The following is a 17,136-nucleotide window of genomic DNA, read 5'->3' as shown; positions in this document are numbered from 1 at the left end:
AACAAGGCTACGATGTCTGCTCTTATGACTCCCATTTCACATCATACTAGAAATCTTAGCCAGTGATAGGAACCAATCAAAATTCTATCAGGTATCGTTAGGTTTTTGTTTTGTAATAAGTAATAAACTGATTCTAAAATTAATGTGAAAATAATTGATAGGTCCTAAAAGACTCAAAATAACTCTTAAAATTAAAGAAAACAGGTTCTACCTTATTTTAAGACTCATCATTAAGCTCCAGTAACTAGGACAATGTGGTATTAGAACACAGATAAATAGATCAACAGAACAGAATGAGCATTCTAGAAATACAGCCACGCATATGTGGAGAACTAAATCTCTTCATGGTACAAAAGCAATTTAGTAGAGAAAAAATAGTTCTTTTAAAAAATGTCACAGAAACAATTATATATTAATATGCAAAAAAGTATGTGGGTCAATAGCTTACGCCATAATAAAAAAATCACAGAATGTATTATAGAACTAAATATAAAACCTAAAGCCACAAAATTTATACAAATATAAAATATATAAATAATACAGATGGGTGAAATAGTGGAACAGATGCTTAACCAAAGTAGATACATGGTTAGCACATAAGCACATATAAGATACTCAAAATTATAGTCATTAGGGAATACAAAATACAACCACTACCACATACTAATTAGATGGCTAAAATTTAAAAGGCTGGCCTTACCATGTACAGATGCTCCCCAAATTACAATGGGGTTACATCCTGATAAAACCATTATACAGTGAAAATATGTAAGTCAAAAATGCACTTAACACCAGCAGCATGGCAGATGGTCCCCAACTTATGATGGATGGACTTCACAATTTTTCAACTTATGATGGTACAAAAGTGACAGGCATTTGCTATTAACCCCAACCCCATTATGAGGTGTAATGACCCCTCAGTTTACAATGGGGTTGTATCTCTTCATACCCATCTTAAAGTCAAAAACTCATAACATCAAACCACTGTGAAGTTGGGAACCATCTGTATTGGAAATATGTGCTTGACCTGGCATTCCCATAGATTGTGGTAGAAATATAAAATGGTACAACCACTCGGGCAACAAATCTTAAGTATTAAACATTCTCCTAATATATGACCTGGTTATTCTACTTCTAGGCATTTATTCAAGAGAAAAGAATATGCTCATATACACATCTATATATAAACTCTGCTTCTCATGTGAATGTTACTTTCAATATGAACCACTCATTTAATATACAGGGTGTCTATGAAGTTGTGTGCTTTTCAGTTGCACACAAACTTTATGAATACCCTGTATAGGTCGCTTTGTTTTCAGTGACTCAAACTGGAAACAATCCAAATATCCATCAAGAAGGGAACACATTAAAAAACTGTGATATAGAAAGATAACTACAGCCCAGTGGGGTGGGAGGTTGGGTGGAGGGGAGGTAATCCGTGGGACCACACCTATGGTGTATATTGCAAGGGTACATGTCAAATCTATTAAGTGTAAAGTATAAATGTCTTAACGCAATAATTAAGTAAGTGAGGTGAAGGCTATGTTAACCACTTTGATGTAAGCCTTCCAAATTGTATATAAAATCAGCACATTTTACCCCATAAATGATTTAATAAAATTAAAAAGAAAAAACAAAAAAAAAACCTGTGATATAGTAACATAATGGAATGCTACCCCGAAATAAAAAGAAATAAACTCTTGATATACTCTATAACTTAGATGAGCTCAGAACAATTATGTGTGATAAATGGAAAGGAGAGAACAAAAGAAGAGAACCTACTACATGATTCTATTTACATAAAATTCCAGAAAATGAAAAATGAAAAGTATTCTCCAGTATCAGAAGCACATCAGTGATAGCCTTGGCAGGGGGAAAAGTCAGGAGGAACGATTTTCAATGGGGACGTTAAGACCTGTTGGGGGATTGAGGATGTGTTCTTTACTCAATGGTGAGGATTTCATAGAGGGAACTATAAAGTGTAAGAATGTAGATTTTAAGTTATGATCATTATATTTCAATAAAGCTGTCTTTAAACTCTCTCATTTCCAGCTTCTCCTGAGAACCTGGAAGCCCCAGCTGCATTGTGTCTTGATGATTGCCCAGCAAAGGAAGCTGTTCCTCTTCTGAGAGTCACTTGTTTCCCCGTTTGCTGTGGTCTCCATCCCTTCCCTTGCTTGCCCTTACCTTGCTTTATTCATTTGCTTGACCCCAGGAGGAATGTATATTTGTGACTACCAACTGACTTCTAGTCTCTCCCATATGGTGGAAGGGAGATGCCATCCCAATGCCTTAACTCATGTTATAGTCCCCTGTTACATGGTCCCAACTGATGTCCCAAACCTATTTTATTAATACTTCTTTTATCAGCCCATATATGCAAGAAACTCTATTTATACACTATTGATCCCATTCTCAAATAAGCTGGATGTTCTGGGTTTACTTACTTAACATGTTAATGAGATTGACATTTACACTATTTGCAAAGAGACTAAAGAAAAAGGACTGACTTTAAGTTCACTTAGGGTTTTTCATTTCCACCAAATGGTAATTGAAAGTCCTTTTTTTCCCCTTTGTCTCTCTGAGAAGAGTAGTAGAAAAGAAAAAAAGAAAACCTTAACAAGAAAAGATTTATTGTTCTTTGGTGAAAGAAAGAAGAGGTTTAAAAATAAATGCCTTTCTAAAAAATGAGAGGTTATAAAAGTTGTCATCAACCACCTCTCCAGTTTAGGCTAGTGCAAGTGTGGCTCTAACCCAAGTGATGGACCAGATGATACTCAAAGTCTTTCCATTATCTTTCGTTACAAATCTCCAGATGTAATTATATTGCTGAATCAAGCCTATACATTTCTCACTATGTTGGGTCATCCCAAGTCATAGACCATGTTAGGAACCATTTTTTTACCTCCTACAAATTCCCCCCAGTTGCACCACATCTTTGGGCTTTGAATATTCTTATTCACTTGCATCCAAAAATGAAAAAAAAATAATATATTATTAATAATCTCATAAGTAATTTTAATCTCATGAAAATAATTAAGATTATTAAGGGAGCATTTAACTATTTACATAGTTCACATTATATATTTACATATTTCACATTATATACTCACAAATAAAACTTCTCATCCCATACTGGATTCAAGTTTCCAAAAATGGTTTTAGTCCTTCTTTTGTTCTTTCCAACTTGAACTGTAACGTATGGATCACTAGACCCTGTTTTGTCCTTTGCCTGTAAGCCTTGTGCAGAAACCACTGAAATAAATCAAAATAAACATTTTAATATAATAATAATGAAGAAAATATTTTCTATCATTTCTTCCCTGGATTTGCAGATACATCTCATTGCTTTCATTCTTTTTTATAAATTTTATTTTATTTTATTTTATTTTGAGACAGAATCTCACTATGTCACCCTCAGTAGAGTGCTGTGGCATCACAGCTCACAGCAACCTCAAACTCTTGGGTTTAAGTGATTCTCTTGCCTCAGCCTCCCAAGTAGCTGGGATTACAGGTGCCTGCCACAACGCCTGGTTATTTTCTTGTTGCAGTTGTCATTGTTGCCTGGCAGGCCCAGGTTGGGTTCAAACCCGCCAGCCCTGGTATATGTAGCCAGCGCCCCAGCCACTGAGCTACAGGCGCTGAGCCTGCTTTAATTCTTAATGATCAGCAGGACTTTTAAAAAGTATTTAACGAAAGAATAAATACACTGAACACTACAGTCTTCCTTGAACCAATATTTGTTTTTGCCTCTAATAAACAGTAGCTATATATACACACAAACACTGTATATATATATAATAGTAGCTACAAACTCATAGACATTATTGTATACATGTATAAAGGAATGAGGAGGAATATATACAATAAACAAAAAGTTACCCAACATAATCCAAAGGTCTAAGATCCAAACTGATGTATTTATTTTCATGTTCACTGTCTATATTAATCAACTCTACTCAATAAAAAGAAGCATCTTTATTTACCTTGTAAATCCAAAATGCGTAAAATAAGAAACTTAATGAATATAAACATGATACACAGTCACTTGCTGTTAATATCACAAGCAATTTCAGAAGTTCAAATTACTACACATCACTAAACTCAAGTTTCCTTGACTCAAGGATCAAATGGATAAGGGATAGTGAACGAGGAGTAAAAGAATGATATTCTTCTCATTTTAAAAAACTGACGGACGAGATTATTAACTACTCTTGTAATTTATCAGTGGCAGGCAGCAACAAACCTAATCTCTTATAAACTGCAGAATTTTGGTGAATATACTCAAAATCAGAAAGTTTTTCCCGTGAAAGAGCCTCTGTTTAAAACAACACAGATTAAAATGACTTCATTTATCCAGCATATATTTTAGATATTGGAAATATCATCTAGATCTATCAATATTAACAAGATAGAAAATAATTCTATTAATTTTACCTATAATAGTTATTAGCAGTGACTTTAAGACACAGCAAAGTCTCCAGGTAGAATAACACTTTAAAGAAGACTTATTTTTACCTGTAATGGTTATTTTTGCTGACCACTTCGACGTCCCGTCCAGTACACTCTGTTTGGCTGCCTTTGTGTATTGCACAAAATCTTCTTTAGAAATCTGAAACATTTCCTGAATTACTTCAAATACCTCTGGCCTATTTTTCTCCCTGATCTTCATTCTTTCTTTCATGGCTGTAATAATGGTCTGAGTCTTGTCTTCAGCACCGTGTTTAGAACTCTTTTCTGCAGCTCCTGTAATGGAAAAATCAATGGTGATGTGAACGGACATGCAGTTATTTTTTGACGGCCAAAGAAGAAAGAGAAGCAGGATTAGGAGAATGAATGAACGAATGCTTTCATTCTGCAGAGTCAGGGCTGCCTGTGGGGAAAACATCAGGAGGGTAAGTCACTAAGATTCAGAGCAACTAGCACTTCTTTGTGTTATTGGCAGGTAAATTGACCTCCAAGACTCCCAATTCCCTTCTATTACTGAACTAAGTCCAAGGTTGTGCAAAATCTTGAATTGAACTTCCAAGAAAAATTCAAATACAATAAGAGGAATTCACACAATCAAATGTGTTATATACCAAACACATTTACTCATTGAGTATCCAAAACAAAATTGGATTTAAATGGCAAATGTCACTTGGAAATCAATAATTCAAACACTTGTATCTATCTGATAGGCCTAATTATTATTGTTGATGAAATGTGTCATGATTACATATTTTAAATTTTTTCCCATAAATGTCACTGCGCTTTGCTAAATATTAAGATACAGTGTAAGATTTTACTTGGAATAAAACTGAAAAATATTTGGGAGCCTCTGGGATAGATGACTATAAAGTAACTTATGACCACAAACTTGAACTCACTTTCTCTCCTATATCTATAATTTGATAAGATCTAATTCTCACTTTTCCTCACTCAATATTTTTTTGATTTCTAGGTTGTTTTTCAGGACTGATCTCAATTTTCTGGGTATTTTTGTTTGTAAAGCAAATCCTGTCAGTGAAGGATTTCTAAAATCCTATTCTTGGGTCTTCCGCCTTGAAGTACAAGTCAGATATTTTCATTGCTGTGTGTGGCTTTTGGGTTGACCAATACTACACAAGTTAACAGGATACCAGGACTTTATTGTTCTGAATTCCTAGTGAATTTGAAGTGAAAAACCAAAAAAAGCCCACGTACCAATGTTTGCAGAAAATGGCACTGCTCAAATCAGGTAATTTTGAGCACAGAAGCAATTGAGATTTGAAAAGAATCAAAAGACCTGTGTTCATAGCTAGTAACTGCTCCACTTTTCACCTATATGACTATAAGAATTACCTAATATTCTATCTTTTCTGAAATATGGTATTTCTGAAAAAGTCATACTAATGTCACATAAAACATTTTGAGATTAAATAATTTACTTGCACAATTCCTACCACAAAGGATAACCTCCATAACGTTTGAATCTAAGTTTGTGAATGTTGAGTCCAATTTCAGTATAGAAGCTAAGACAAAAGAGAAAAGGTCAACTATTAACTTTCCTTATGATAAATTCATATAATTTGATAGTAGTGATTTTGTATAAATAATCATGTATTTGTAGGTATAACATTTGTTTTCTAAAGTGGAAAATATGTACAGCAGTCTCTGGGTTATGAATGAGACAGATTCTGTAGATTTGTTCTTAAGCTGAATTTGTAGGTAAGCTGGGAAAATATACATTTACCTATTACCTGTAATAGCTTCCATGTGTAAGTGTGAGTCATACATCACTGGGATGTGTGTAACTCCAGGGACTGCCTATATTCATCATAGGTAGGGTATCAATAAAGCAAGCTCAAAGGGGTGAATATTCTAATAGTAGACAGTAGACTACCTATTAATTTTAACCCCCGAAGCCATATTTTAAAAAAGGAATACAAAAAATGAATGAATTTCATTTATGCTGATTTAAAAGGACATTGTCAATGCCCTACTCATCTGTTTGAACATGCCCTAGAATAGCCACTCATTTGTAAATTTTGAACCCTTAAGCAATTAAGTATGTTTGTAATTTATCAACAATGGCTTCATTACACAGTGCATTAATTCTTACACAGCAAATTAGCTTAGGCTGGACTAAATAGCTGCAATGACCCAATGGGCATATTTTACTTCAAGTATTGACTATTTAATAAATGGAAAAAACAGTGGTAGATACAAAGTGTTCCTTGTAATATTCAAACTGCCTCAAAAGTTTGGTTTGAGATAGTCAAACACAGGACGTCCAAAGGGTTAGAAGTGTCATTAAAATGTTATTTCCCAAATTTTTAAGTAGATACAATTATTGTTCCTATCAGTGCCTGAAAAACTCTAGGAAGAAGTGCTAAAGGCCTGTAGAGTTAAACATATTTTGAATCGTTTTCCTACATTCAGGAAGATCCCCACTGTCACCCACACAATAAATGTTTACTCAGGCAATAGTTACCTTACCCGAAGCTAGAAGGTTAAAAGAGTTTTCATTCAAAGGAGTCAAATTGCTATCCTTTTTTTAATGGTTTTCATTTTTTGGAAATGGAGTCTCTATCTCCCTGGGTAGAGTGCTGTGGTGTCCTAGCTCACAGCATCCTCACACTCTTGGGCTTAAGCTATCCTCTTGCCCCAGCCTCCTCAATTGTGGGAACCATAGTAGTCCACCACAACACCCAGTTAGTTTTTATATTTTTAGTAGAGACGGGATCTCACTCTTGCTCAGGCTGGAATATCTCTTTCTTTAATTACTGTCTTGAATCCTTTAAAAAAATAATTAGGAAAGCTTGATAATTAGCTTTGAAATTTACCTACATTCTTGATGTTGGTATAGACTATCTATTCTATTATAACATGTACAGACAACAGACTCACCCATTAACTGAAGTTGCCAGACTGGGGAGAGCAAGATGACAGAGACTTACTTATGTTTTTGTTTTGTTTTTAGACAGAGTATCACTTTTTTTGTTTAGAGACAGAATCTCACCTTGCTGCCCTCAGTAGAGTGCTTTGGTGTCACAGCTCACAGCAACCTCCAGCTTCTGGGCTTAGGCAATTCTCATGCCTCAGCCTCCTGAGTAGCTGGGACTACAGGTGCCCGCCACAATGTCCGGCTGTTTGTTTTGTTGCAGTTTAGCCCTGGCCAGGTTCAGACCCACCACCGTTGGTATATGGGGCCGGTGCCCTACTCACTGAGCTACAGGTGCCGCCCGATAGAGACTTAACGGAAACTTTTATCCATTATTTCTAGAGAAAATATGTAGCTTTTAAAATGTTTACTTTTACATTTTCAGTTTGAAGGAAAAATTACTCAAGTGAGACTGTTTAGCTCAGAAATACAGAGACCCATTCATAGTGAATTTTTGTCACTGACATACAAGTACTTTCCTGTGCCCTATTCTTTAATCCACATATGATTTTTCTAACTGCCTGTTTCTTAAATAGTTGCAATTTGTCAGGAATTTCCAGCCTTTTTGGGTTTATTATTTTCTTTCGGCCTTATTCTTTTTATCTCACAGTCATCAGAGATAACTTTCAATTTGCATTTATATGAGATTTATATGAGTCTTCCTTCAAAGAGTGAAGTAGAAAGTCTAGTAACTTCATTGAAATACAGCACATGCCAATCAAAGATCAACAGCAGATGAGATCAAACAGATGATGTACCACGAAAGCACTCTGTCAAGTATAATACATTTTCCAAATGGAATGCATCATTATTACTTTTCAAAACTCTTAACTGACAGATCAGGCAATACAATTATGAACAACAAAATGGCAAGAGGATCCAACCTTATGCGGAGGCAAACTTATCTCCAGACAGGGCTAACCCGTCCCCTTCTAGGTAATTTAATAGGATAATCAACTAATCAGAACCCTTTGTTTTTCTTTCATTTTTATTTATTACTCAAAAGATCTAAATTTTATGTGAAATTCGTAGTTTTACGAACTTTGGATGGCAATTTCCAGTATGAGTGATTCTCCTCCAGGTTATCTATTCTATAATGACTGCTATATTCTCCTTCACTCTGTTTCTTCCCTTTCTTATTTTTCTCAACAGTTATCCCAAAACTGGGAGAAGTGGTTCCCCTTCTAAGGAACCACTACCTTCTATGATGTACCTTCATGATCAGGGAACCTGGCACCAAAAACAAAAAAAACCCAAACATTTTCTTCTCCTCTGTTTATACCATCTCTACTACACCGTATTCAATCACCCCAACATTGGTAAATGCAAACTTTTGGAACAAGTATGAAAACGTTTGTGTTAAAATATATATATAAAATTGGCCTGGTGTGGTAGCTCACGCCTGTAATCCTTCTAGCGCTCTGGGAGGCTGAGGTGGGAGGATCACCTGAGCTCAGGGGTTCCAGAACAGCCTGAGCAAGAATGAGACCCCATCTACTAAAAGTAGAAAACATTAGCTGGGTATTGTGGTGGGTGCCTATAGTCCCAGCTACTTGGGAGGCTGGAGCAGGAGGATTGCTTGAACCCAGGAGTCTGAGGTTGCTGTGAGCTAGGCTGACACCCTGGCACTCTAGCCTGCCTAGGGTAACCAAATGAGAGTCTGTGTTACAAAAACAAAATCAGGAATGCACTCTCATATGTTACTATATTTCATCAGCTTTTTCTAGAGGTTTCCCAGTCATCATGGAGTCTAATACTATCTATATGATTTAAAGGAACAAGTTATTTATAATAAAAAACGTGCTCAATTTTCCAAATATTTTCATGGAAGGAAAAAAGAAGCAAGCAAGGAAGAGGTGGTAGGAGGAAAAAAAAAAAAAATATATATATATATATATATAGAGGCAAATATGGAAAAACTACGTTTGTTTATTAAACACTTTTGCTATCTCAATTACAGAATATTAGTGATTGTGTCAACTCACACATGAGAACGTGATGTTTTAAGGGCTTGACAAAGCTGATTTGACATAAAAGGAACTTCTTTGAAGGGGATAAAGAATAAAGACATCATCGTTTTCATCATCTCAGTTCAAGAAATGGTTGTCCTGATGAGAATTCATCTCACACAAATACTAACACCAGCTGTAAGCAGCAAATTGTAGGGAGAAGGGGCTAGAGGAAAGTTAAGAGAAAAGCACGGGAAAGATGAAGAGACAAGAGACACGATTTTACTCAGTCAACAGGTGTGCGCTTCTGTTTATGATCCACCTTCGCTTTCCTTGCTGCTCTAGGTGGTTGTGTGGGCAGACACAGCTCCCCAAACCAGAGTCTGACTTGCTGAGATGCTTAAAAAAAAAAAAAAGACAACATAGATTCTGGTAGTCTTACATTTAAAAAGGTCACCACCAAGATGTCAATAACTATCCAAATTCACTTCAAATCTAACATCCCTTCATTTCCAAAGATGCTTTTTGTGATCTGACTGTTCTTGAAGGAAAGCCTAGGTTTGAAACTAGTAGAACTTGGCACCTCTGTAAGAATGTGCCGGAGGCAGGTATTCTGCAAAGGAGAACTTGAAAAGAAATGCTACAGAATACTAGTCACCTCCTTAGAAGCCAGTCCCACCTCTGTGGCTCCATGTGACAGAAGTGCATGCTGCATTCAGACAGGCCTGTGCACAAGGAGCGGTTTAAGTCTCTCTAGACATCCCTTTTCAATGCATCCTGCTGTCATTCTCCCGACTCTAATCCTGAATTAACTGCAATCACCGTTAGCATCTAACAGTGAGCGCTCTGACCTTCTATCAAGGCATGTGGCATAGACGCTAAAGCACCAGTCCTGCATGGTGAGAACCACGTTAAACCTCAATGGATGGAAGTGGCAGAACCTCTAAACTGAAGAGACTTAACTTAATTACAGAACACTGTATTTTCATAATTACTATTTCATTGGGAGTATGAAGTTCTCCACTTTTCTTTAAAACCGAATTCCATCATCAAAACTCATAATGCCAAGGGCCCTTTAAAAGACAACACAATGGAATGTCTGTAGCTAATTGCAATGTATTGTTTCTACTCTAAAAGCTTTTCCATCGTTCCAGGTTTTAATCTCAGCCCCCTCTGGACTCCAGGAATGCAGGTGGGGATGGGCAAGACGGGACAAGAGACTGAGAAGTGAGGAGTGTCACATCCAGGCTGCCGGCTAGCCTCACCGGATGGCAAACGGCCACAGACTGAGGCTGGAACCTGAACATTTTAATACTGGTTTCCCAGCGACAGGATGAGTGGGATGAGGCAACCCAGAACCAGAGCCGCCTCCTCCAGGCGGCTGAGGCCTCTCCCTCCAGTGGTGTCAGGCTGGTGGCTGTGCCCCATTCCTCCCACCTTGGGGAGGACGTGTACTGTAACAACATAAAGAAATGTCCCAGCAGAGAAGAGCATGGCCACTCCAGTGGCATTCACCCCTGAGAGGGCTTCTTTACTGCTCTTACTTAGTCCCAAGTATGTCATCATGGATATAACTGGTGCTGCCAGCACCAAGACCAGCAAGTGCTTTCTGATTCGATTCCGCTCTAGGCCGGCATGCATTAAGAAGGAACCCAGTCCCAAAGCAGCTGGTGCCTTATGTAGCATTATTGCCACAAACACAATTAACTGCACACTAGTCTGTGAAGTAGAAGCTGCTGCTCCCAAGGCAACACCATCAGCCGCAGCGTGGACAGCCAGCCCCAGTGTGGGGGTGATTTGGGAACTGCTCCATCTTGCTGCTTCTGGATCCTCAGCAGAACGCACGTGGGAACTGCCGATCTGCAACATGAACACGAAGCCCAGTACCAGGGAAACCCCAATGCAGGGGTGCAGGTGTGTGTGTCTGTGGCTGTGCTCATGTTCATGGACAGCTGATATTTCTGCCGCTTTGTCTGAGGCAGTCACGTTCTGTGTTTCACTTGCTTGATGATGCTTTCCTTCAAGAATATCCTCATAAAGGGCGTGTACTCCTTCAGGCACAATGACTGGCAGTGCAGTTCCACAGGCAAGGCCAGCACCCAAGACAGTCACCAGCTTCAGTCGCTCCTCTGAGAAATTAAGCCAAGGGAATGATTCCAGCCACGTAACATTCCACCAGCAAAGCCAGAGACAGCAGACTAATGGAGATGAAATCATCCATTCTGACCTCCTTTATTCACCCACCACCAGACTACAAATATCCAGTGACTTCAAAAGGTGCTTCCATTCTCTAAACACGTGCGGTAGTTCCAAGAGAACAAGTGGCTCTCCGATTCTTCCAGCCTCCCCACAGCAGGTTTGTTCACGAGGCCCCTTCTCTCCAACGTACCTAGGAACGGCCCCTTCCGGCTGATATGAGCACCGGAGAAAACTTTCAGCTATCTCAGGTCCCAGCCCCAGGGTCTCAAATGCCAGTCACTGGATTCTCGTGGGTTAACAGAGATGGGAAAAGTCAATGGGGACAATGTGCGAATGAGCAGTTTCTTCAATTGTTTAATGAGGACAGCAGGATATCTCAGGCAGCAGAGGAGGAGGAGGAAATCCTAAGTGAACTCATAAATTCTCTCCCACCCCTGTCTCTGAGAGGTGATCCACGCCCCCAGGGCAAGGACCAGCCCACCAGTCCCAGCAAATTCCCCTCCTAGTCTAGGAAGGAACAGGGAGTCCTACAGGCCTTTCACGATGGATCCTAGAGGTTCTGCAGCAAAGCTGATACAAAGCTGTCTCTGCCCTACACCCCGTGGTGCCCATGACAATCCTCTCCATCAGGCCTTGACCCACAGTCACCGATACTACAGCTGCCATGGCCGCCAAGTGGCACCTCTCCTCCACATCACAGGAGGAAGATGTTTTGTTCTTATCGTATTTCATTACAAAGATTTCTTCATTTTCTTTTCAAAAAAATAAGCAATGTAAAACACAAACATTTTAAACGCAAGATTTCTTTTTATTTCTGTTTTCTCTTGAACAGCCCCTGACATCTGAGACCTTAGGTGACCCCCGAAGTTTATCACGTTGTTTGAAGCAGGCCTGGTGCTCACAACGAGGCCATGTTATCCTGTCAGACAGAAGCAATCTGGCAGAGCCCCGGCCTCAGAGAAGGTCACTCTGAGACAGTGTCAAAGTGAGACAAGCAAGGCCACTTCATTATTTTGTGTCAACACAGACAAAAACAAAGCACTGTGCAAACCACAGAATACTGAATATTCTGGCTTCTGACTAACAGGAGTGACCACTGTTTCTTCAGGAAGGATAGCACTATCTTTTGAGCTTCAGGGCATACATTCAGGACTCTCTGTGGATCCCTGAAACTACACACAATATCAAATTTTCTGTACACTGTATGGGGTTATTTCTTGATCCGATAACAGATGGCTACTAAGTGACTAATGGGATGGAGCCAGACGTCATGAGATTTCCTTGTGCTACTAAGAATGGTATGTGACTTAAAACTTACGAATTGTCCATTTCTGGAATTTTCTATTTAATGTTTTTGAACTGCAGGTGACCACAGGTAACAGAAGCCGTGGAAAGCAAAGCCATGAGCAATGGGGGACTACTGGAAAGCTGTGGCTTCAGTCTAATCTAAGTAGATTTTTTTTTTTTGGTAGTTTTTTGCTGGGGCCAGGTTTGAACCCACCACCTCTGGTATATGGGGCCGGAGCCCTACTCCTTTGAGCCACAGGTGCCACCCTGAATAGATTTTTAAAAATTCAAAATCACAGGATGACTATCCCTTCCAGACAACAGGTTATCCAGAGTTAACCTCTGTTGTCTAAGACTGTCTTTCTGGATTGTCCTGGTGTGTGTTCTTCCTCCCAGTGATGGGTAACAAAGTATTTAAACTCCAGCTATATTCCAAAGTCTTCAGCTGGAGGTCACTGGTAAGTATTATTCACTTATTTCATATATAAGGCAAAAGATGCCCAGAGGGGTTTTAAAAATTGTAGCAGCAGCAGGATTCGAATTCAGATCTTTTTTAAGATGCTCAAGAATATAAAAAAAAATACACCTTGATCTTCATTGCATATATTACACAAATACCTCTGTGGTATTATGTAAGGCAGGCGAGTCTAACCATTTTTCTTTCTGCCACACATCGGAAAAATAAGAGTTGTCTCGTGCTACCTATTAAATACACAAACATTTGTTTGTGAAAGCTGACCAGCACAAGCAAAGGTCCATCTATACACACTTTCTGCAATATCCAAGAGAAGCAGACCAGTCCTCAAATAATCTGCACATTGTCCATTGGCCGTAGGTTGGACACCCCTGAATAAGGCCCTCTCATCTTCCTGGTCCCTCTTCTGCAGCTGAACCCAACACCTGAAAATGCTTCATGATTAGTCTTTTCCTTGGGGTTAAGGAACTGACCATTGCATGAAAGTAATTTAACTGTCGATTCCTTCTTACTTAATGTGTCAGATCATTTCCCTTTCAGTATCATTGCCAACTCAGTATAATAATACGTTGAGAGAGGGTGGTAGTACTGAGGGTACAGCAGTGGGCTGGCTGCTTGGATGGTAGTAGATCTTGAGGAGTCATCACAATGGGAGGTCTGAGAATCTGGGTTGAAGCAGCATGGAAGGTCCACAAGCCAGGGTAGCACGTGAGGAGGTGAGAAGGCACTGAAAATAAAATTCATCAACTTTCCATTCCGTACCTAGGACTGACTTTGCTTATTTCTTCATAACTCGGCTAAGAGTTCAGAGACCTAGGTTCTAATCCTGCCTATGCTAGTTGCTTGATTCTTTTTGATAAGACACTAAATCCTCTGGACTCAGTAAAAGAAGCATATTGAATCCCCAATCCACCTCGAAGCTCCTTTGGGAGTGTATGCTTACGGGGTAAGATAATACTGAGAAACTTAAGGGCTATCTTTGATTGTAGTTCTCATCTTTTTGTCTATTGTTTAAGCAACATTTATGAAGCAGCTCCTGTGCTGAAATGTGTGCCAAATTCTGCAGAAATAAAGAACGTGGTTTCTCCCCGGCAGCAGTGGATGAACACAATCCTACTTCTAGCTTTCTGGGTACTCACTACTTAAACATATGTTCTATAATTGCTGTTGAAAGGGAACGTGAATAGTTTCCAAGATATGTGCTCACATCTGTTCATCTATTGTATGTTATAGAAAATAAGGTTGAGTCCAGGAAAAACATAGCTTACTTTCTCTCCAGCTCTGAAAGCCCAGAATAAAGCTTCCAACCAACCACAGTAAATGCTCAGTATATACAAATATCTCTCTTAAAAATAGAATAATTGTAAAATGTGGTAACAGGGCAACAAAGAAAAGGGAATCGATATCTAATTTGCAAACAAGTGTATGTGAGCCAGATGTCATTAGTGTTATGAATTTGCAATTGCTTATCTTAGGACAGATAAGCTTAACATAACGTCGGTGGGAAACACTTGGAACCAAAGAACACATCTTACAAGCTGCTGTTTTGCTAAACTTTTGGCAAAATGCTTTCTGGCCTTATGCAGGTACTTGAAATTTTTAGTTAAAAATTAAAATTAGGCAGAATAGTTATTCAGTAAGACTCTAGAATTCTTTCTTTGGAGATGTTTAAAGAAGATACTGTGATTGTGTATATTTTTTAATATTTGTACCTGTCTCTCTCTCTCTCTTTTTTTTTTTTTTTTTTTTTTTTTTTTTGAGACAGAGTCTTACTCTGTTACCCTCGGTAGAGTGCTGTGGCATCACAGCTCACAGTAATCTCAAACTCCCAGATTCAAATGATTCTTTTGCCTCAGCCTCCCAGCCAGCTGGGACTACAGGCACCTGCCATAACACCTGGCTTCTTTTATTTTTTGGTTGTAGTTGTCATTGTTGTTTGGCAGGCCGGAGCTGGATTTGAACCCACCAGCTCCGGTGCCTGTGGCCAGTGCCCCAGCCACTGAGCTATAGACGCCATGCCTGTACCTGCCCCTTTTCTACATTGTAAAGATAATCAAGGAAAATGTTTTACTTAGAATCTTTTGTTTACATTATATCTCTGCTGGCACACGACCTTCACCCCACCTAACACACTTTTGGTTCGGTTTTTCCTAGTTTGAACCTGTCAATGAGGAGCTGGGGAGGTTCCTGGAAGGTTATATCAAGATCATTCAGGTTCATGACATGCTCTTCCATTTTTTCTAATTCAATTCTTATTCTACCAAATGCTTTAAAAAAATAAAGAAAGAAAGAAAAGCGACGTCCCTTTAAATGGTAGGACACACATTAGCTAATTAAACAAATAAAAAAGCAGGTTGCCTCTGGCTACTCCCACTGACTTGACACTGAAGGAAAAGGATAAATCAGTTTTCTCTTCCCGAGGATGCTCTTTCTGTTTCCCCTTGGTCCTCTCTGTTCCCACCTATCGCCTACAGCTGTCAGCCTCGGGCCAGGAAGGCCGTAAAATCAAACAACTACCATCAAGTAAAATCAGCGAGAAAGGAGTTTAGATGAGGCCCTTTGGAGAGCTGACTGGACATTTTCATGCATCTCTGAACCTTTGAGGAGACACTGTAGCAGCGAGGGAGATTTTACAATCACCCAGGCTAATTCCACTTGACTGAAGTGTACAAGTCACCAACCCAAGACTTCACAGGAATGAAATGCCACACTCAAATCAATTTGAAATAACTTTGCATACTCTCTTTTTTGTGTGAGTCATTGCTCAGACCACAGATAGAGAATTTCTATTCTCCTCTTTTTGTCTCTGTGTGTATGTTCATAGACTATGATGATTCATAAAAGAATTTGCAAAATAACAAGGATTCAAGAAACCTAAAGACTAGATCATTACTTAGAAGTGTTTGAAAAACTGTCATATATAGTAAAAGTTAATTTATTAAATATTTTCTCCAGAGGTAAGATATGCTTAGTGGACAGAAGTTATGAGGAGACAGACTTTGGCTTAAATTTTAATTTATAAGCTAAAATTTTCTAATAGTGAGTTAAACTACCAAGGTGTCAAATTTTCCTTAGAGGTATCCAAGCCTAGATTGAATAATCATTAAAAACAGACAGAGAAGAGAGAAAATCATAGAACCTTCTATTTACAGGGGGTTGAATTAGCTGAATCTCTCAACTCTGATTTTTTAATTTTTTATTCTTCCTATTTCTTCAATGTTGTCATACATGACAGTATCTGGTACACGATATCACCATCACAAATTTCTTGTTTAAAACAATGGAAAAGAGAAATTCCTTAAGGAAACGTCACTGATTCTGTAAGGGGAATTTTAAATGTTATTGATTGTTATTGTGGAAAGCTGTGAAGTTAAAGATATACTTGGAGAACGTCTTCTGATCAAAGTGAGGGTGTTGATTATAGGGAAAAAGTAAAGAAGGACTGTCAAAGGAAATATCCCTCCCTGGGGCACAGAACATTTTAGATTCTTCCAATTTATATGTGCATTTTAATGAATAAACTCAATAAAAATTTCGGATTACATAATTAATTTAACCCATATGAAATAGTACATACTGTTTAAGAGGCAAGACTATATTATAAAAGCTTTTCTAATGTTTAATGAATGGGTGGCCTCTCTCTTCTCTGAAAGACTACAGGAAGAATGAAATCATTTCTGAGCTATGAGCTACATCACCTTTTGCTCTAAAGAATTCAATTTGTTTTCAGTTGGAATTTTTTTTTTTATTTTACAAATGTCACTGCCCTAGTCTGCTTATTTCTTTTCTTTCTTTATTTTTTGAGATAGAGTCTCACTATG

General features: G+C 38.4%; 1 protein-coding gene and 1 pseudogene across 2 annotated transcripts in view; both read right to left on the bottom strand.

The window, feature by feature from the left end:
* Positions 1–17,136, bottom strand: part of UNC13C (unc-13 homolog C) — a 527,267-nt gene that overhangs the window by 313,995 nt on the left and 196,136 nt on the right. The window contains 2 exon segments of the mRNA XM_003784369.1: positions 3,114–3,255; positions 4,519–4,746. Coding sequence (XP_003784417.1) covers positions 3,114–3,255; positions 4,519–4,746 — 370 coding nt within the window.
* LOC100956348 lies at positions 10,663–11,575 on the bottom strand (annotated as a pseudogene). Its single transcript, XR_153074.3, has one exon. The product of XR_153074.3 is annotated as a zinc transporter ZIP9 pseudogene (transcript).

This window comes from Otolemur garnettii, unplaced genomic scaffold (assembly GCF_000181295.1).
Source record: "Otolemur garnettii isolate 467f Iridium unplaced genomic scaffold, OtoGar3 scaffold00011, whole genome shotgun sequence".
Taxonomy (NCBI): Eukaryota; Metazoa; Chordata; class Mammalia; order Primates; family Galagidae; genus Otolemur; species Otolemur garnettii.
The sequence above is the reverse complement of the archived record's forward strand: the minus strand, read 5'-3'. Positions and strand labels throughout refer to the sequence as shown.